Raw genomic sequence first — 21014 nt, forward strand, 5'->3', positions numbered from 1 at the left:
TTCTACCGCACCGTCTACCGTCTACCGCGCTGTCTACCGCGCTGTCTACCGCGCTGTCTATCGTCTACCGTCTACCGCGCTGTCTACTGCACGGTCTACCGCGCTGTTTCCCGTCTACCACGCTGTCTACCGCGCTGTCTACTGTCTACCGCGCTGTCTACTGCACTGTCTACCGCGCTGTCTACTGTCTACCGCGATCTCTACTGTCTGCCGCGCTGTCTGCTGTACTGTCTACCGTCTACTGTCTACCGCGCTGTCTACCGCGCCATCTACTGTCTACTGCACTGGTTACCGTCTACCGCACCGTCTACCGTCTACTGTCTACCGCACCGTCTACCGTCTACTGCACCGTCTACCGTGCCGTCTACTGTTTGCCGCACTGTCTACCGTCTACTGTTTGCCGCACTGTCTACCGTCTACTGTTTGCCGCACCGTCTGCCGCACTGTCTACCGTCTACGGCCTCTTCTCATAACCTTACATTCCCATAGTCAGTCTGTCTGTAAATGAACTCACTCAAAATGTCTGTCATCCCCAGAGGATACACGTACTACAAAATGGGCAACCTGGATAACCGCATCGCTAACGCTGACCAGCTGCTGACTCAGGACGTGGAGAGGTTCTGTAACAGCGTGGTGGATCTCTACTCCAACCTCAGCAAGGTACTTTAGCGTACACCTAAACTATCATGCTGACTACTGTTTAAGACCAAAGTATACATTCTTGTCTATAGCTTCTTGTGTGTGTGTGTGTGTGTGTGTGTGTGTGTGTGTGTGTGTGTGTGTGTGTGTGTGTGTGTTTCCAAGGTGTCCGTTAGGAATTTGTATGGTTGTTGTAGTACACCTTAGTCGATCATTAACTTGTTGTGTAAATCATGATATTGCTGAAAGCTGCTATTTGTATTTATTATTGATCCCCATTGGTTCCTGCCAAGGCAGCAGCAACTCCTCCTGAAATCCAGCAAAATGAAGGCAGTTTATATCATTTCACAATATATTGCCAGATTTCACAACACACTGTGCCCTCAGGCCCTTACTCCACCAGGGAGGTCAGGGAGGTCTACACATGTTAACACTACTGCATATCCCCTTTAGCCTCTCTTGGACATTGGACTGTACATCTTCAAGCTGACGTCTGCCATCGGTGCCCAGGTGAATACGAATTCAGATTCCAGAAGCAACCAATAGATTCCATTCAGGTTTTAGAATGTTCTGAAATACTATCTCTCTCTCCCTCTATCTCTCTATCTATCTATCTATCTATCTATCTATCTATCTATCTTCTATCTATATTTGCGCATTGGCATTAACAGGATGTGATGTCACTGTTTCCCCTCAGGGCCCTGCGAGTATGATGGCCTACCTGCTGGTCTCAGGCCTGTTCCTGACCAGACTGCGGCGGCCCATCGGTAAGATGACGGTGACAGAGCAGCGCTACGAGGGAGAGTACCGATATGTCAACTCACGACTCATCACCAACAGGTGTGAAGGCCTGGATCTGAGTACATCATGGCTTGGCAATACAGTGCTTTTTGATTTTGAAGTTAAGACTTGTTAAATCACCTCTGCCATGGTGTTTAAAAAGACAACTAAATGATGTTTAACATGTTATGTCTTAGTGAGGAGATTGCCTTCTACAACGGGAACATGAGAGAAAAACAGACGATTCACTCGACATTTAAGAAACTGGTGAGTGCTGTTTGTCAGTCCAAGGTACATTAAAGATCCGTGTTCACTTCTGTCTACACGGACAAACTGCTGATTTGTGAGTTTAAAAGTGTTTATTAATGCTGTGATACCTTCTGTCTTCTCAGGTCGACCATTTGCACAAGTTTATCTTCTTCCGGTTCTCCATGGGCTTCGTGGACAGCCTGATCGCCAAGTGTAAAATCTGACTTTTCAACCCTACAGATTAATATGGTGATATCATCAGTTACATAGACAGAGATCTGATGTTTTAACCCTACAGATTAATATGGTGATATCATCAGTTACATAGACAGAGATCTGATGTTTTAACCCTACAGATTAATATGGTGATATCATCAGTTACATAGACAGAGATCTGATGTTTTAACCCTACAGATTAATATGGTGATATCATCAGTTACATAGACAGAGATCTGATGTTTTAACCCTACAGATTAATATGGTGATATCATCAGTTACATAGACAGAGATCTGATGTTTTAACCCTACAGATTAATATGGTGATATCATCAGTTACATAGACAGAGATCTGTAAATGGTGGTCAGTTTGGTTTCTGCACTTCTCCAACTTGCCACTGTGTCCAGCCGCCACATTTTATTGTTGCTTGGCCAGGCGAACATAATAACATTGTTCAATGTATCACCTCTATACTTAACCCAGTGCTTGGGTCTCTTCCTTCCCTCAGACATAGCCACTGTGGTGGGCTACCTGGTGGTGAGTAGACCCTTCCTCAACCTAGCCGACCCCCGCCACATGAACAGCAGCCAACCTGAGCTGCTGGAAGACTACTACCAGAGTGGCAGGATGCTGCTGAGAATGTCCCAGGCTCTGGGAAGGATCGTACTGGCTGGTAGAGAGATGACCAGGCTTTCTGGGTGAGACTTCTCTCTTCCCAAAACACTTTATGTTCCCATCACATATTCAATTTCATTTTTATTCAGTTCCATTTATAATTCAAAGTAGTAGCCTGCTCTAGCCATAGATGACAAAACTCCCTTATCTTTCCATGACCACTTCATTCTTCCATCAGCGCTGTCCATGCTTTCCCTCCGTAGTGCTTTGGGTAGGAGGTGTTCTGAGCTAGGCTTGGTCTCCCTTCTTCTCCCAGGTTCACCATGCGTATCACTGAACTCATGAAGGTCCTGAAGGAACTGAACTCTGGGAAGTACGAGCGCACCATGGTCTCTCATCAGGACAAGGAATCAGAAGCCGTAGAAAGAGTCCCGCTGGTCCCGGGCGGCGGACAGATCATCAACGTTGACCACATCATCAAGTATGTGTGACAAGCCTCAGGTCATTTCTGTACATAATATTGGCTGCATATAATCTCTTTTAATATGTTTACCTCACTGAAGTTGTCCACGGCCAAACCGCCAAGGGGTTTTCTGAGGATGAGTGGTCAGTAAGAGAAGTGTCTTGACTGTTTTGGTGCTGCAGGTTTGAACACACACCACTAGCAACACCCAACGGAGATATCCTGATCAAGGACCTGACCTTTGAAGTAGGCATCTCTTTCATTTCTTTATCCTAGTTAGTCTCACTGAGAACATCTGGTTAGCAAAATAAACGTGTGTGTGGGTGTGTGTTACCAAGATCATTTTAACTAACATAACAGTGGAGTCCCTCTCTAATGAATGTGTGCCACTAGTTTAGTCATTCAGTCAGTTTGACATAAAGAACATTTTGTATTTTAAAGTTGGGAATGTTCACACCACTTTGATTTTAATGAGTGATGTTGACGTTCAAAGTTTGAAAGGTCACACCGGATGTTACAATGAGGTTATTCTCTCTCTTTCTCTCTTTTTATTTTTTTTTTTTTTTTTTACCCCCCCAGGTGAGGTCTGGTACCAATGTGTTAGTGTGTGGGCCCAATGGCTGTGGCAAGAGTTCACTCTTCAGAGTCCTGGGAGAGGTGAAGAATGTTCCGTTTTATGTTCTATTGATATGACTGTGCCAGTGGGAATGGAAGTACTGCAACAAAATCAATTATTTTGGTTTTAGTAAGTTAAGAGTAAACCCTGGAGATAATAACATTGTGTGTTTCTCCATAGCTCTGGCCTCTGTTTGGAGGACAGCTGACCAAGCCTGAGAGAGGGAAGCTTTTCTATGTTCCTCAGGTAACTAAATGGACACCTTGAGTATTTTATATTACCAATAACGTATTTGTACCAAACCGTTTGGTATGGAACCTCGGTTTGGTCCGCACTGTGAACCCAACTGCGTCGTAGGCCTATGCCTGTTGAGTAAAACCGAGCTGGGAAAAAAACCTTTTTCGAACTTTACCGTTAAAACAACTAGAGCCTATGCACACGTTATCAAAATTCAAATATCAACTGGCACATTTCAAACTGCCGGGAAGTAGTTCTGTACTATGGTGAGTGGTGGGGTCGATCCTCAATCTTCGTTTAAATTTCCATTTTAGGAACATTTTGTCTTCCCAGTAGATTAGAACCGCGATGGACAGAGAGTGGTGGATGAAATGTTAACAGTATGTCGCCACGCTCTAAAAGAATAGCCAATGCAACTGCCAACACTACAAATATGTTGACACATTTTACACCGACATCAGCCCAGTATACCAGAACAAGACGGAAACGCAAAGAAACAACAACACAACATGGTCTCCCTCTGCATTCAAGCAGCCCTTGGCAGCTGATTCTGACCGGCCCAAAGAAATTACAAGAGTGATAGGCTATGTTTTATATTTTTTACAGTCTTTGGGTTTATAGCCGCGGATATACGCCCATTCTCGGTGGTTGAGAATACGGGATTTTCAGCACCTCGTGAAAGAGACTCACTCATTTCAGTAAAACGGGTCATACCCGCTCTATATAAGCAACCCAAAGCCAAAGTTTTCAATGAATTGGCTAATGCACCCTGTGTTACACTTACTTAAGCGACAGCCCGTCACATGACCCCGGAGTGGGGGATTTACTGTGCTACAGACACGCCCCGTTTATGAGAGTCACAAGTGTGAATCTGGCACTGAAGAAGGTAGTGTCATGGTGCGTTTTAACCAAGTGGGAAGTGGGAATTTACCACATGCTACTGGGAAAAATCCACTTGAACGGCCCTCCAACTGGTAGTTACTAGTGGGAAACTCATCTATCATGCAGAGCACGCACTCCTCCACACATGGTGACCTCTGACATCACCTACTAAGGAAATGGTCCCTATAACAGCATTTTCGGCAGTTTAAATGCAACAACACATTATTTATAAAAAGCAATCTATTAAATACATTTTTGAACTCTGTCGTTTTTTTTTGTTTACGAGCTTGACAGCTGTACTTTTAGTTTACGGTTGACACAGCTTGTTGGCCATTAGCCAATCGGCGTTTCTCAACTAGTTCAATCACATGAATGCGTCCAACTAGTATTTACGACTTCAAAACCGGTAAATTCCCACATAGTTACAAACGCAGCATCAGAGTGAAAACTTGAGAAGCCCAAAATGACAATCCTGTCACAACAGACGATGGAAGGAACGCTGAACGTTGTGAACGCTGAACGTTGTGAATGGCATTTAATTCCCCTGCTGTACTGAAACCGAACCGTGGGTTTGGTGAACCGTTACACCTATTACCATATTCTATTCCATGTTTTGGCAAATTGTGAATTGGCAGCCAACTCTAGTCTGTCTATTAAGATGCATCTCATTGTAGAGACCCTCCATGACCCCTGACCTCTTCCATCTTATTGCACAGACCCTACATGAACTTTGACTTATTGAATCCTATTATAGAGACCGTACATGACCCTTGGCACGCTGAGGGATCAGGTGATTTACCCTGACACCTATGAGGAACAGAAGAGAAAAGGAATCTCTGACCAGGTGTTGAAGGAGTACCTGGACAATGTCCAGCTGGGTCACATCCTGGACAGGGAGGGGACCTGGGACACTGTACAGGACTGGATGGACGTCCTCAGTGGAGGAGAAAAGCAGAGGATGGCGGTAAGATGGATGAGAGGAATACTTCTTCCTGAATGGAATAGTTTTCTTAATAATAATTACAATCAAAATGGTTTCTCATACCTCATTGGAGATACTTTACCATCTATTAGTTCACACGCTCCTATGTTATCACAGAGTGCCACCCATACTGGCCTTCTAATAGTAGGCATTTAGGGGATATGAACAGAACGTTTTATAGGATGTGACATTTCAAATGTAGGAGGAGCCTAGTATGTGTTGCTTATTGCATTAGATTAAACTAAATAGTACCATTAGTACTTAGTATGTACACTGAACAAAAATATAAACGCAACATGTAAAGTGTTGGTTTCATGACTAGAAATTTTCCATACGCACAAAAAAGCTTATTTTTCACAAAATTTGGGCACAAATTTGTTTACGTCCCTGTTAGTGAGTATTTCTCCTTTGCCAAGATAATCCATTCACCTGACAGGTGTGGTATATCAAGAAGCTGATTAAACAGCATGATCATTACACATGTGCACCTTGTGCTGGGGGGACAATAAAAGGCCACTCTAAAATGTGCAGTTTTGTCACACAACACAATGCCACAGATGTCACCAAGTTTTGAAGGAGCGTGTAATTGGCATGCTGACTGTAGGAATGTTCACCAGAGCTGTTGCCAGATAATTGAATGTTAATTTCTCTACCATAAGCCGCCTCCAACGTCATTTTAGAGAATTTGGCCGTACATCCAACCGGCCTCAACCACGTGTATGACGTCGTGTGGGCGAGCGGTTTGCTGATGTCCTTGTTGTGAACAGAGAGCCCCATGGTGGGGTTATGGTATGGGCAGGCATAAGCTATGGACAACGAACACAATTGCATTTTATCGATAGCAATTTGAATGCACAGAGATACCGTAACGAGATCCTTAGGCCCATTATTTAATTTTTTTATGTATCTGTGACAGACAGATGGATGTCTGTATTCCCAGTCATGTGAAATCCATAGATTAGGGCCTAATTTTTATTTTTTTTAATTTTTTAATTTCAATTGAACCATTTCCTGATATGAACTGTAACTCAGTAAAATCTTTGAAATTGTTGCTTTTTATTTTTGTTCAGTGTAGTTTTAGTAAGTAGTAGGCAAGACAGATTTGGGACATAAACATTGACTTTGTTTGGTTTGCTTCACGTGTGTCTGTATATGGCCATTGACTTTGTTTGGTGTTATGTGAATTTAAGTTATCAATGTTCTTAAACCGAACTTCAATTAAACTACTCAGTCTGCCCCCTCCAGAGTGTGTAAGATTCTGGTTGAATGACGCAGACGGAAAACCAGCCAACAAGGGTCAAAATGTTTATTTATGAGAGCTCTGCCCTCCTTACAATGTACAAAGCCTTTTATATTAACACACACACACACACACACACACACACACACCAGTAGAGAACTCCACCCCGATTTAGACGGCTGTACTTTTCCACAGTACACATACATTCCTTATCAACCTTGCTACCTGTCTTCTAATCTCCTGCCAACTAGCCGTTCCCAGGCCGTTGTTACTCTCCCTAACTGAGGGAGACCTCTTCTGTTTCTTTCCCAAGGCTGTCTTATCAACTCTGCCCTGCTCATTTTAACTGTCTTATTCACACACAGTATTGGAATATAGTTTTTTAACCCATTATTATAGCCTTATTTCCAATACATTTCAACAGGTTATAAGGTTTCTGAGTGAAATCATTTAGTCAAACCTTTAATCATATAATTTCCGTTACATTTGGTCTGCTTCACCGTGTGTCTGTAGATGGCCCGGTTGTTCTACCACAAGCCCCAGTTTGCCATCCTGGATGAGTGCACCAGTGCTGTAAGCGTTGATGTGGAGGACTTCATCTACAGCCACTGCAGAACGGTACGGACTCCAGCCTTTAGCCTGGACTCGTAGCATATACTGCTATATGCCTGAGTGTTTACTTCTAAATCCGTCTTTCTAATTCTCCAGTTTTAATAAATAATAATACAGGTTACGTACAAGTTGTTTGGTGTGGTTGTCTAGCTGCTAATGCCTGGTCTGTTTCAATAGGTTGGCATCAGTCTGTTCACTGTCTCTCACAGAAAGTCTTTGTGGAAACACCATGAGGTAAGATCGCAACCTTTTCTGGAAACACTGGGACATGGGGAATTGTGTCTATTGATGTGTCCGTATACTGTTGGGAGTCCTCTGGGAGATTATTGTGGGGAAACTCCTTCTGGCAGTTTTTTTTTAAAATATGTATCTTTTTGTTGAATTTGTGGCATGTAAGCAATGGTTTATTAAAGTTCCCATGGTGCAGCTGCAACCATGCACTTTCTACCGAATGTGCTTTTTTTTTTTTACTTATTGTTGCACGTGATCAACAATTCAAGAAGTGAATCCTGTTTGGCTGAAATGAGACTGAGCTTTTTTTCTTCTTTTTCTTTCAATTTTTCCAGTACTACCTTCACATGGACGGGAGAGGGAACTACGACTTCAAACCCATCACCGAGGAGACCATTGAGTTTGGCTCCTAGACGAACAACAACAACACACACACTATCATTTGGCCTAGAGAAAGTTGCTCACTAATTCTGCACTTAAAACAAGTTTTTGAAATAACCCTCTTTTTGTTAGTTTTCTTTTTGACAAAGCTGTATTTAAAATATCTTGTTAGTCTGATCGAGAAAGCATTTGTCCACGGTGATTGTATATAACTTGTCATTTATGGTCCAAATTGGTCCAAACTCAATCAGATTACAGAATGGGCTAATCCAATCCAGATGAATTATGTTTGTTATACAACTGTGAACTGAATCATGCTTCATAATGATTAAGATGAGTTAGCCCCTACAGAGGACTCTTATGTGATGAATTAAAACAGGGAGGTGGAGCCCAGCTGATGGTTTAGTGGTCTCTTAGACAAGTCACTGAGGGCAGGTAACAGTATAACTGTTATCTTGTCTTTTTTTTTTTTAAGGTATATGTATAATATGCAAATGAAGCTGCTCGTTTCCTCTGTTGGGGTGAAATCCTTCCATGTGCTTTCCTAGTCTGGTCCCAGAGTTGGCAGCGTTGACCAGGATCTGTCTAGGACCAGGATCTGTCTAGGACCAAGCTAGTACATCTAGGCCTTTTGTATCTTGGTCCCTGATATGTTTGTACTGTCTGGGACGAGGCTAGTCCTATGCCTTTTCGTATAGTGGTCCCTGGTGTTTGTACTGGCTGGGAACCGGCTAGTCTATCTAGGCCTTTCGTATCCTGGTCCCTGATCTGTTTGTACTGTCTAGGACCAGGCTCGTCCATCTAGGCCTTTCCTAGCCTGATCCCTGATCTGTTTGTACTGTCTGGGACCAGGCTAGTACTATGCCTTTCATAGCCTGCTCCCTGATCTGTTTGTACTGTCTGGGACCAGGCTAGTACTATGCCTTTCATAGCCTGGTCCCATGATCAGATTGTACTGTCTAGGACCAGGCTAGTCTTCCTAGGCCTTGGGTTATGAAGCCTGACCTACTGTAGAGTAAAGAGGAAGTGTTGCCTGAAGCTGGAGAATCCCTGTCCCCAGGTGCTTCCTCTGTGGCTTTTTCTCAGTTTGTCTTTTCAGCGTGTCCTCTCCTCACCTCCCTCTGAAAACGCATTGAAAGAGAAGGTCTGAGGAGAGGGTCCTTGGATCTTCTCCAATGCAGTTTGAGAAAGAGATGAGGAAAGGGCCAATGAGAAAGGGATCCAGCAAGGCTCTGATTTCCCTCATTTACAAATCATCTATCACAAATAAGTATCTGCACAGCACTTGGTGGAATCCCCTGGACCAGGTCTCCTGTCTTAAGCATTACATCCATAATCAGTCATTCTCCAGCTGCTTATAGCAGTATGTGGATTTGGCACTAGATAACTGATCATTTGATGTATGAAATGTGACACGTGTTGCTCTTCCTTGGATCAGGGTGGTGCAGTCGCTCTGCAGACACCAGAAGGCTTCCTTCTTTTATCACAGCAGTAACTACTGCTATAATATACTGACTGTAGCAATGGTGTCCGTCTCTTGTTGTTTTAAAAACTGAACTGTAAAGAACAGGCTCTGTAGAACTGGTTATATAGGACAGAGAATGTAATATAGTGATTTGACTCTAAAAAGTGCATGCACCTACAATAAACTGTATCAACAATGCATTTTCATTAAAACAGAGCGACTGCAGTGTGTTTATTACCACAGGGTTACCTGTGGGGAACAGGGACTCTTTCAGTTGTTGAATGTTGTTGCAGGTGGAAATGCTGTGAATAGAGACAACGTAATTCCTCGTTCTAGCTGTCGGATAGGCATGTTTGTTCTACATAACGTTTTGGAACATTCCAGATAACATATTTCTATGTTCTGCAAACAGTGTTTAGTGGGCTTCTGGTTTATGTCCTTTAAAATCCCTGAAGGATTCAGTATCAAATAGAAAATAACACAATGTGAAGGGTAGGGAGGGAGAGAGGTAACTGAGGTAAGTAGCTAACATGAGGTAGGTGGGTAGGTAACACTGTAGTGGGTACAGTTGAAGTCAGTAGTTTACATACACTTAGGTTGGAGTCATTAAAACTCGTTTTTCAACCACTCCACAAATGTCTTTTTACAAACTATAGTTTTGGCAAGTCAGTTAGGACATCTACTTCGTGCATGACACAAGTAATTTTTCCAACAATTGTTTACAGACAGATTACTTCACTTTATAACAATTCCAGTGGGTCAGAAGTTTACATACACCAAGTTGACTGTGCCTTTTAACAGCTTGGAAAATTCCAGAAAATTGTCATGCCTTTAGAAGCTTCTGATAGGCTAATTGACATAATTTGAGTCAATTGGAGGTGTACCTGCGGATGTATTTCAAGGCCTACCTTCAAACTCAGTGCCTCTTTGCTTGACATCATGGGAAAATCAAAAGAAATCAGCCAAGACCTCTGACAAAATTGTAGACCTTCACAAGTCTGGTTCATCCTTGGGAGGAATTTCTAAAGACCTGAAGGTACCACGTTAATCTGTACAAACGATAGTACGCAAGTATAAACACCATGGGACCACGCAGCCATCATACCGCTCAGGAAGGAGACGCGTTCTGTCTCCTAGAGATGAACATACTTTGGTGCGAAAAGTGCAAATCAATCCCAGAACAACAGCAAAGGACTTTGTGAAGATGCTGGAGGAAACAGGTACAAAAGTATCTATATCCACAGTAAAACGAGTCCTATATCGACATAACCTGAAAGGCCGCTCAGCAAGGAAGAAGCCACTGCTCCAAAAACGCCATAAAAAAAGCCAGACTACGATTTGCAACTGCACATGGGGACAAAGATCATACTTTTTGAAGAAATGTCCTCTGGTCTGATGAAACAAAAATAGAACTGTTTTGCCATAATGACCATCGTTATGTTTGGAGGAAAAAGGGGGAGGCTTGCAAGCCAAAAAACACAATCCCAACTGTGAAGCACTGGGGTGGCAGCATCATGTTGTGGGGGTGCTTTGCTGCAGGAGGGACTGGTGCACTTCACAAAATAGATGGCATCGTGAGGTAGGAAAATTATGTGGATATATTGAAGCAACATCTCAAGACATCAGTCAGGAAGTTAAAGCTTGGTCGCAAATTGGTCTTCCAAATGGACAATGACTCCAAGCATACTTCCAAAGTTGTGGTAAAATGGCTTAAGGACAACAACGTCAAGGTATTGGAGTGGCCGTCACAAAGCCCTGACCTCAATCCTATAGAAAATTTGTGGGCAGAACTGAAAAAGTGTGTGCGAGCAAGGAGGCCTACAAACCTGACTCAGTTACACCAGCTCTGTCAGGAGGAATGGGCCAAAATTCACCCAACTTATTGTGGGAAGCTTGTGGAAGGCTTCCCGAAACGTTTGACCCAAGTTAAACAATTTAAAGGCAATGCTACCAAATACTAATTGAGTGTATGTAAACTTCTTACCCACTGGGAATGTGATGAAAGAAATAAAAGCTGAAATAAATCATTCTCTCTACTATTATTCTGACATTTCACATTGTTAAAATAAAGTGGTGATCCTAACTGACCTAAGACAGGACATTTTTACTAGGATTAAATATCAGGAATTGTGAAAAACTGAGTTTAAATGTATTTGGCTGAGGTGTATGTAAACTTCCGACTTCAACTGTAGATAGGTAACACTGTGCTAGGTAGATAGCACTGTGGTAAGTATAGGTAGTTGTAATTGAACCCTGAGCTTGGGTCACATGATGGGAGGACAGAAACACACCTCCCTGAAGAATGATTGGATATTGAGCTTGACGCCCCCTGAATAATGATTAGATATTGAGCATGACACCTCCCTGAATAATGATTTGATTTTGAGGATGACGCCTCCCTGAATGATGATTAGATATTGAGCATGACACCTCCCCGAAGGGTAAAGGTTAAAAATGCACCTCTTCAAACAATACCTGTGTTCTGTTCTCTGTGACATGTCACCGCTCTGAATGAACTCCATAGACTTTGTTATCCTTCATAGATTTAGCTTGATGAGAGCTGTGACTTCACAGTATATATTTGCTTTATGAGGACACTTGAGTAGCTCATAGATTTGTTTCATACAGGGACATAATGTAATGTAACTAAGGACTTTGCAGCAAGGACTTTTCTAATTCCAAATTTGAACCTTGGCGCAGAGTCATAAAGAAAAAGTAACCTGAGTCGTAAAAATGTTTGTTTTTTGTTGCCTTGAACACGGCCTTTCTTCGTACGCTTCTCGGTCTTACTGGGTGAAAGGTCAATGATATCCACTACAGACTTTTGGGGCGTAGAACTAAAGTACACACATGATGTGGCCTGACCATTCTTTCCATCAAAATCATTAGATCAAGAGACATACTGAGTGAACCCTTATAGTCAGGCTATAGATTAAGTCAGGTGTTAAAGTTCAGGTGAAAAAAAAAATCTGTTTTTTATTTATTTATGTACTAAATTTCTTGTTTTCATGTAATTGTATTCATTCCAGGGCTTTCCTTTATTTTTACTATTTTCTACATTGTAGAATAATAGTGAAGACATCAAAACTATGAAATAACACATATGGAATCATGTAGTAACCAAAACAGTGTTAAACAAATTAAAATATATTTTCTATTTGTTATTCTTCAAAGTAGCCACCCTTTGTCTTGATGACAGCTTTGCACACTCTTAGCATTCTCTCAACCAGCTTCACCTGGAATGCTTTTCCAACCTATGCTGAGCACTTGTTTGTAGCTCATTTATTTACATTCCAAATATACTATTGCATTCTTATACACCCCCATTGTATGCTACTTTGATCACTTAAATTGATTGTCTATACTGGTCGGCATTGGTTTCTAGTTTTAAAGGTAACTCAAAGTTCCTGTTTGCAGAGTAGATCGACATTGCTTAGCCAATCAGCTGTTGTTCTGAGTCTTTTCTTCTCAGATGGCTCAATGCAGGAAGTTATTCTGAAACCACAATACTGCTTCCTCTTTATAAACAGTTCTAAAGAGAACCATAAAGAAAGTTGTTTCTGTTACAGCGTGTGCCACTTTGACTGACTGCTCAACCGAATCATAGTCTTTGTTGGTAGGTCTACACGTCTCCATACTGGTGGAATGGATCACCTTCAGCTGCTGCCTCTGCTGTGCCTACTTTCATTCTGGCCACACTGCCAGCCACTGGAACAAGGTACACTTTTCTATCTTACCAGATCTCAATCAACTTCATTACTTTATTACTGTGTGGTTGTTTCCTGATATCCATTTAAATTCAGGCCGTAATGTAATTATACCAAAGAGTGTCTTTCGTTCAAGCACATGAGATGGTATGAAATAGAAAAGAAAATAAGAATTGAGATTTTGGTTCTGCTGTGTATATATGTGTCACCTGTCCTTTAGCATCGCTGCGGTTTGTTGGGCTGGGGGACTGGGGAGGCATTCCGTTATTCCCCTACTACACCCCTCACGAGAAGGCCATCGCTAAAGAGCTCTCCTGGACGGCCCAGACTCTGGGATTGGACTTTGTGCTCAGTCTGGGAGATCATTTCTACTACCATGGAGTGAAGGACGTGAATGACCACCGCTTCAAGGTCACTTCACATTACAGTTTGCAATACAGTCGCTCTGCAACACTGTTCACACTGCAACACATAGGCTGCGTTTACACAGGCAGCCCAGATCTGATTTGTTTGCTCAAAATACCAATTATTGGCAATGTACTACCTGTGTAAACGCAGCCATAGGCGTGGGTTGAAACGCCACACGACAGCAAACATTATTGTGATGACAAACTCATCAACTGTTGTGACAACAGCTAGTAAACATATCTTACCATAGGCAGTTAGATTGTAACTTAACATCTCAACATATCTAACCTATCTGTCGTGTGTGGCATTGTGAAGAACACGCATACAACAGTCATACTGAAGGACTTTGAAAATTGCAAGAAAGCAAACTAAATATCTAATGCTCCAGACTGTGAAATATGCGGTGAGATAAGAAGTGTTGCATCACAGTTGTTCCCTGTTTCTAGGCAGCTAGCCAACTTTGTGAGAGAGAGAGAATGTGTTTTAAAAAAAAAACCTAGGCAAGTCAGTTAAGAACAAATTCTTATTTACAATGGCGGTCTACCCAGGCCAAACCCTAACCCAGAAGACTCTGGGTCCAATTGTGCGTCGCCCTATGGGACTCCTAATAACGGCCGGTTGTGATACAGCCTGGAATCGAACCCAGGGTCTGTAGTGACGCCTCTTGTTAGTTGAAGGACAAAGTGATGTAACACAAACTGACAGATGGAGCTGTGTTCAGATCACCCGTGTTCTTGTATAGTGAAGAGGACACTTTCTTTTCTCACTCCTAGAGCATGTGATTCTCATTTTCTTTCTGAAATAAAGTGAAGCACTATGCCCTCTTGTGGTAGAATATTGTAGATCAACTGTTTCTTCAGAGGATTCAGAATGTATCAGTGTTGCAGCACACAGAATGTTATGCATTATAACATGACTATTGATGTGTTATATATATCAGTTATATATAATATCGCTCTAGTTTTTCATCCTTCAGTCATTTTCCTGGGTTGGTAATTATCTTTTTCTTTTCTTTCTTTTTTCTCATGCAGTGTACCTTTGAGGGTGTCTTCTCTCAAGCCTCACTGGTTGACATCCCTTGGTACTTGGTGGCGGGGAATCATGACCACCATAGCAACGTTTCCGCTCAGATCGCTTACTCCAGCAGATCGAAGAGATGGTGAGCATCTCAGTAAAGATCTTTTAACTATGCGTTTTAATTGTTTACGCCACGCATCCTGAATACAACATTCATACGCCAATTAGGCAGATGCTTTCATTCAAATAGTGTATACATTTAGAGTATGTGATCTCTGTTGGAATTCAACCCACAACCTTCTTGTTGTTGCTAGCGACACGCTCTTACCAACTGAGCCACACAAAACAGGACCTTCTGGTGTTGTTCTCTCCTCTTGTTACCTCAGGAGGTTCCCGGAGTTATACTATGAGCTCCAGTTCAAGGTTCCCCAGAGTAACGCGTCGATGACCGTCCTGATGATTGACACAGTGGTGCTATGTGGGAACACCTATGAGGGGACCCAGCCCAAAGGAGAGGAAGACCTGGAGGCTTCTGCCAAGCAGTTAGACTGGATCAACTCCAGACTGGCAAACAGCAAGTACGTCCATATGGTCCAGTTTCCTGGAACCAGATTAAGCATAGATAGTCTAGGACTATGCTTAATCTGGGTTTGAGAAACTGGCCCTGAAAGACAAAAGGTCAAACACAGCCTCTCATTAAGTATACACTGTTCAAGCACATCGGTGAAACATCAGACAACTTGTTCTGTGAATAAATAATGGCTTGGATGGATTAAATGTTTTTCAAGGTTGAGGAAAATAAAATTATTTGATCTAATAAGTTGAAAAAAGAATGTGAAGATTTCAGACCATGAAGAAATCCCCGACTGACCACACCCTTCTTTTAGAGATCCCTGACTGGTCACACCCTTCTTTTAGAGATCCCCGACTGGCCACACCCCTCTTTTAGAAATCCCTGACTGACCACACCCCTCTTTTAGAAATCCCTGACTGACCACACCCCTCTTTTAGAGATCCCCGACTGACCACACCCTTCTTTTAGAGATCCCTGACTGGCCACACCCTTCTTTTAGAGATCCGTGACTGGCCACACCCCTCTTTTAGAGATCCCTGACTGGTCACACCCCTCTTTTAGAGATCCCTGACTGGTCACACCCCTCTTTTAGAAATCCCTGACTGACCACACCCCTCTTTTAGAGATCCCTGACTGGTCACACCCCTCTTTTAGAAATCCCTGACTGACCACACCCCTCTTTTAGAGATCCCTGACTGGTCACACCCCTCTTTTAGAAATCCCTGACTGACCACACCCCTCTTTTAGAAATCCCTGACTGACCACACCCCTCTTTTAGAGATCCCTGACTGACCACACCCCTCTTTTAGAGATCCCTGACTGGTCACACCCCTCTTTTAGAGATCCCTGACTGGCCACACCCCTCTTTTAGAGATCCCTGACTGGTCACACCCCTCTTTTAGAGATCCCTGACTGGTCACACCCCTCTTTTAGAAATCCCTGACTGACCACACCCCTCTTTTAGAGATCCCTGACTGGCCACACCCCTCTTTTAGAGATCCCTGACTGACCACACCCCTCTTTTAGACTCCTCGACTCTCATCACTATTTGAATCAACAAATACCTTCACACTGCTACACACACATTCCTCAACTATTACTGAATGTGGAATGAAAACTCCTGTAACAGAGTTGGTTTGTTGAACCACACGAGCATGATGAGTAAACTTGCCTGAGACATGAAGACTTGTGCTAGCTCCCAGAAGATAATATCTTTGCTTTAGCTCAGGTGGCTAACACAGTCTTGTATCTGTCCTTCTCTCCCAGGTCAGAGTTCATTGTGGTGGCTGGTCACTATCCTGTGTGGTCCATTGGTCATCATGGCCCTACAAAGTGTCTTGTGCGTAGACTACGGCCTCTGCTGAAGAAGTATGACGTCACAGTCTACCTGAGTGGCCATGACCACAGCATACAGGTGGTTATTATACATGTTATGACCATACATATACATACAATAACAAAGTGACCGTTTGAATAGACAAATGTTACCTTTTTTTACAGTCACTTATATGAACAACTGATGTTGACCTGACTCTCTGTACTCTCACCAGTTTATCAGAGAGGGCGATGGGAGTTCCTATGTGGTCAGCGGGAGCGGGAACTTTGAAGACATATCCACCAAAAACGCCAAGACCTTCCCGTCATCATGGCAACGGTTCTCCAACGCTGTCGACCGTACATACGGAGGATTCGCTTACTTTGTAGTCACAGAGCACAGTATGACTATCAGCTACATTCAGACTGATGGGAAATGTGTTTACCAAACAGCACTGGCAAAACGCAAGGTCTGACAGACACAGAGGCATCGCCAGATAGTCAACAATGAACTACTATAGGTCTAATATGCTGTCTGTTTTTAACCTCTTACACTCTGACATTGTTGACCAAACCAACGCGTAATATTGTATACTACCTTCATAAAGTACATTTCAGTTTCAGAACTGTAAGTCCTACAAAACACATGCTTAGTACTGTTAGAAAGGTAGGAACTGATAAAGGTGTCAGAAACTGTGACTACAACAGAGCCTGAGGTGCAGCAGGCCAAAACAACTGAAATTCATATTCCTATTAAAAAAAATCAGGGAGTGGGGGAGGGGTCCCCCAATTGTCCCCATGTTAGTGAATAAGAGACTTAAAATGTCTAAATTTCAAATAAAATACGTCACCAATTACTGGTCTAAAAGATAACACTTTTTTTTATTAGATATTTTACCTAATGGTGGCCCTCTACACATTTACAAATACCCATTTGAACACAGCCATTGTAAAAGCGCAGCTGTTTTTCAACTTGCCAAGCTGAAGTCTATCCATTGATTTAAATGTATATATCCCCTGTCTGATAGCCAGTTTGTCCCCTAGATGGCAGTAAGAGATCACATGACGTCTCTTGGCCACTTGGAAACCAGTTGGTCTGGTTTGGGTAGTGAGTCACTGTACCAAAATGGTTTAATGTTTTTCTCGATTGTTTACACACATTTTCTGAAAGCATGCCTCATATTCTCAGAACTCTACACACAAATCAAAAAACACACACACAATGGGCAAAACCCCTCAATTCTCCAGCAAAATGAAACTTTACATTCAAAACAATGTTATTTCTTATCAAAATGGTATTTTGTTTTCAAATGACACACACAAACCATCATATGAATAGACATAAGAACCAATTGAACACTGATGTGCTCAATGTAAAACACTATGATGAATGGAAAACACTTCTTCTCCATTCATCATAATGACTTAGGCCATTTTTTGGTTCAGTGTTGCCATCACTACAGACAGTACATTACATAAGTGTGTTGTAAAATATTTGAGAATATTGTTTTTATACTCAGAACACACAAATACACGGTAACAAATATATTTCATTTTCCCCAGAAAAACAATGTACACAGTGTACATCCCATTCCCAACCAACACAAAGTTGCACATACAGTGGTCTACATACAAAACAGAAGAATTTAATGTACACAGAAAACTATGCTGCATCCTCTATTCTGTTGCGGTCTGGCCACAGCACCTCATCCACATCACAAGCGACGTTTTCCCTGGCCAAGCAGCGGGGGAAATATGGCCTAGCATGGCGATTCCAGCCATGAAAAGCATCAGCTGCTACATCTTCACATGCGTCTTTCATAGCTTGGAGAAGAGGTATACGCGTTTGTGGATTTCGGTCATACACTTTCCATCTCCAGGCAGAAAAAACAATGCCTCAATAGGATGTAGGAATGGAGAATATGGAGGGAGATAAACAACTAAAGAGCGTAGCTGGGCAGTGAACCAGTTACGAACCAGAGCAGCCCTGTGGAAACTTACCTTGTCCCAAATGACAACGTACCTGAGCTGCTCTGGGCCATCTACCTGATCTGGTGGAATGAGTGTGTTGTGTAGGGTGTCCAGGAATGTGATCAGATGGGCGGTGTTGTAGGGGCCAAGGATAGCATGGTGATGGATGACGCCGTGGTGGGTAATCGCTGCACACATTGTGATGTTCCCTCCTTGCTGGCCAGGGACTTGAACAATGGCACGCTGGCCGATGATATTCCTTCCCCTCTTTCGTCTTTTTGTGAGGTTGAATCCAACCTCATCAATGAAGATGAACTGGTGCTCCACTGCAGCCACCTCTAGCTCAAGGACTCTCTGAAACACACATGACAATATCAGAAATAGACATGGAGTGGTCACTATTGTGAAGCACAATCATTATGATTACAATACCGAAGTATGTATAATTTATACAGTGTCGAGAGTATGCATCAATGGTGGGATTGTATAGGACTCACTTGCACATAGTTATATCGCAATTCTTTGACTCTTTCTGAATTGCGTTGAAATGGCACCCTGTAGACCTGCTTCATCCTGAGATTATTTCTGCGCAAGACACGGTCCAGTGTTGAAAAGTTTACCCTATCAATATTTTGAAATATCTCATTGTTTTCTATTATTTTTCTTTGTATTTGCCGTAATGTTATGGCGTTATTTTCTAGGACCATGTTGATGATTTCAGTTTCCTGTTCAGGAGACAGAACACGTTCCCGACCACCTTGTGTTGGTAATCTTTCAGTTCTGCCAAACAAATAGTAAAATACTGTAAATACAAAGTAGGAATACATTTCCCAAATACTTGAAACATACTTTAATTTTTACAGTCCTACAGAACAGTCCACAGGCAATACTGTACTACTGTACTCATTGAGTACTGTATTGATATGCAGTACTGCAATTTTCTAGTGAGAGTAGATTTCTTACCTATTCTCATTTCGGAATGTCCGGATGATGGATGCTACAGTGTACCTGCTCAAATTTGTCTGTACTCTTTGCCCAGCCTCCCTCATTGTTAGACCATGGTTGACCACATGATCAACCAAAGTGGCTCGGATCTCATCAGAGATTACGGTCCTTGGCCTTCCTCGTCCTTGTCCTCCCCGTCCTCCTCCTCTTACTCTCACTCCTCTGGCTCTGCCTCTGTTTCCAATGTTGGCATCCATTGTTCCAAAACAGAAGAGCTCACCTGTTGCCCGTTTATGCTAAAGGTCTGATTGCTAATTGTAAAACTGTGTGACGGGTGTTTGCCCATGTGATGAGTCAGTGTGCATATTTGAATGGCAGTGTGTTCATTGTGAAAAACAAGAGATTTTCTGCATGAAAATTGTGCCAAATGCAAAGAATTGTGTATAGTGTTTTGAAAAAAGTCTGTTTTACAACTGCAATTTGAGTGTAAAGCAGGAATTGTGCTTGTAGTTTAGCAGAATTGGTTCAGGGGGTTGGTGCATGAGTTACATGTTGTGGTCATTGTGTCTCAAGTACCAGTATTTGTGTGTAAACAATTGAGAAAAACTGTAATGTATTTTCAAGCCTGACATCTTAAAATGAACCTAGCAATCAGGCCTTTCATGTTATATAGTTTATTTATTGAAGTAAAACACAGACAGATGAGGAAACTTCAAATGTAAACGAGTGAGCTATCTAAATGGAGCATACAAAGTCATTTGGAAGTAAATGCAGTGTTTTACAATGACCATCAGGATGTACCCTTTTCCACGCAGTGGTAGTGGTAGTGTTTTACAATGACCATCAGGATGTACCCTTTCCAAGCATACTACATGTTTGGAATTTTGGTGACTTGACCTACATCGCATACTCTATGAATTTGACCATAGTGTATGATTTATGGCTTTTACTTTTAAGTATTTGCCTAACTGTTTGGTATAAATATATATTAAATCTCCAGACAATACTATTTACTGATCACTCAAACCTCTAAACCAGGGTTCCCCAACTGGTGGCACGCGGGCCGAATTTGGCCTGTGGGTGTTTTTCTGAGCAAAATAACAAATAAAAAAATTATTTTATTTTGTGGACATAATAGACTGTAAAAACACCAGGAAATCAGCTCCTAGTGATTTTAATTTAAGAAATCTGTTCCCAAGTATTCCCACGCATAATAGAGAGAAATGTGATCTTATACCAATGTAAGCAAGGTTTGAAATGACTATCTGTTTGGGCTTCTTGTGGTCAATTTACAGTCTTCAAATTATTTGTAATTATGTTCCAGCCCCCCGACCATCCGCTCAAGAAAGGAAATCAGCCGGCGGCTGAATCTAGTTGTTGATCCCTGCTCTACAACATAAATATATATTAAAATAACCTAATGAACAATAAGTACTTCCAGAATGACTACACATAATACATTAGGGATC

At 42.2% G+C, this 21014-nt stretch overlaps 2 protein-coding genes across 2 annotated transcripts in view; both read left to right on the top strand.

Moving 5' to 3' along the window:
• abcd3a (ATP binding cassette subfamily D member 3a) overlaps positions 1 to 9821 on the top strand; it is a 75968-nt gene extending 66147 nt beyond the window's left edge. The window contains exons 7-20 of the mRNA XM_045710587.2: positions 537 to 660; positions 1093 to 1149; positions 1337 to 1479; positions 1617 to 1686; positions 1812 to 1881; positions 2394 to 2583; positions 2817 to 2981; positions 3146 to 3209; positions 3543 to 3620; positions 3760 to 3825; positions 5453 to 5662; positions 7434 to 7538; positions 7710 to 7766; positions 8099 to 9821. Of these exons, the coding sequence (XP_045566543.1) occupies positions 537 to 660; positions 1093 to 1149; positions 1337 to 1479; positions 1617 to 1686; positions 1812 to 1881; positions 2394 to 2583; positions 2817 to 2981; positions 3146 to 3209; positions 3543 to 3620; positions 3760 to 3825; positions 5453 to 5662; positions 7434 to 7538; positions 7710 to 7766; positions 8099 to 8176 (1477 nt within the window). The 3' untranslated portion in view covers positions 8177 to 9821. The remainder of the gene's footprint in view (positions 1 to 536; positions 661 to 1092; positions 1150 to 1336; positions 1480 to 1616; positions 1687 to 1811; positions 1882 to 2393; positions 2584 to 2816; positions 2982 to 3145; positions 3210 to 3542; positions 3621 to 3759; positions 3826 to 5452; positions 5663 to 7433; positions 7539 to 7709; positions 7767 to 8098) is intronic.
• Positions 9822 to 13029: 3208 nt separating this feature from the next.
• On the top strand, positions 13030 to 17486 carry LOC106590648 (tartrate-resistant acid phosphatase type 5). Its single transcript, XM_014181784.3, has 6 exons — positions 13030 to 13327; positions 13537 to 13727; positions 14756 to 14883; positions 15128 to 15319; positions 16582 to 16729; positions 16866 to 17486. The coding sequence occupies exons 1-6, from the start codon at positions 13255 to 13257 to the stop codon at positions 17103 to 17105; spliced, it is 972 nt and encodes a 323-aa protein (XP_014037259.3). The 5' UTR covers positions 13030 to 13254; the 3' UTR covers positions 17106 to 17486.
• Positions 17487 to 21014: the final 3528 nt, after the last annotated feature.

Source organism: Salmo salar, chromosome 29, assembly GCF_965601325.2.
Source record: "Salmo salar chromosome 29, fSalSal1, whole genome shotgun sequence".
In the NCBI taxonomy this organism is placed as follows: Eukaryota; Metazoa; Chordata; class Actinopteri; order Salmoniformes; family Salmonidae; genus Salmo; species Salmo salar.

Coding starts and splice junctions, on each gene's coding strand:
- LOC106590648 (XM_014181784.3), top strand. CDS start 13,255: ATGGATCACCTTCAGCTGCTGCCTCTGCTGTGCCTACTTTCATTCTGG. Junction 13,728..14,755: donor TGAATGACCACCGCTTCAAG/GTCACTTCACAT, acceptor TTTCTCATGCAG/TGTACCTTTGAGGGTGTCTT. Junction 14,884..15,127: donor TCCAGCAGATCGAAGAGATG/GTGAGCATCTCA, acceptor TTGTTACCTCAG/GAGGTTCCCGGAGTTATACT.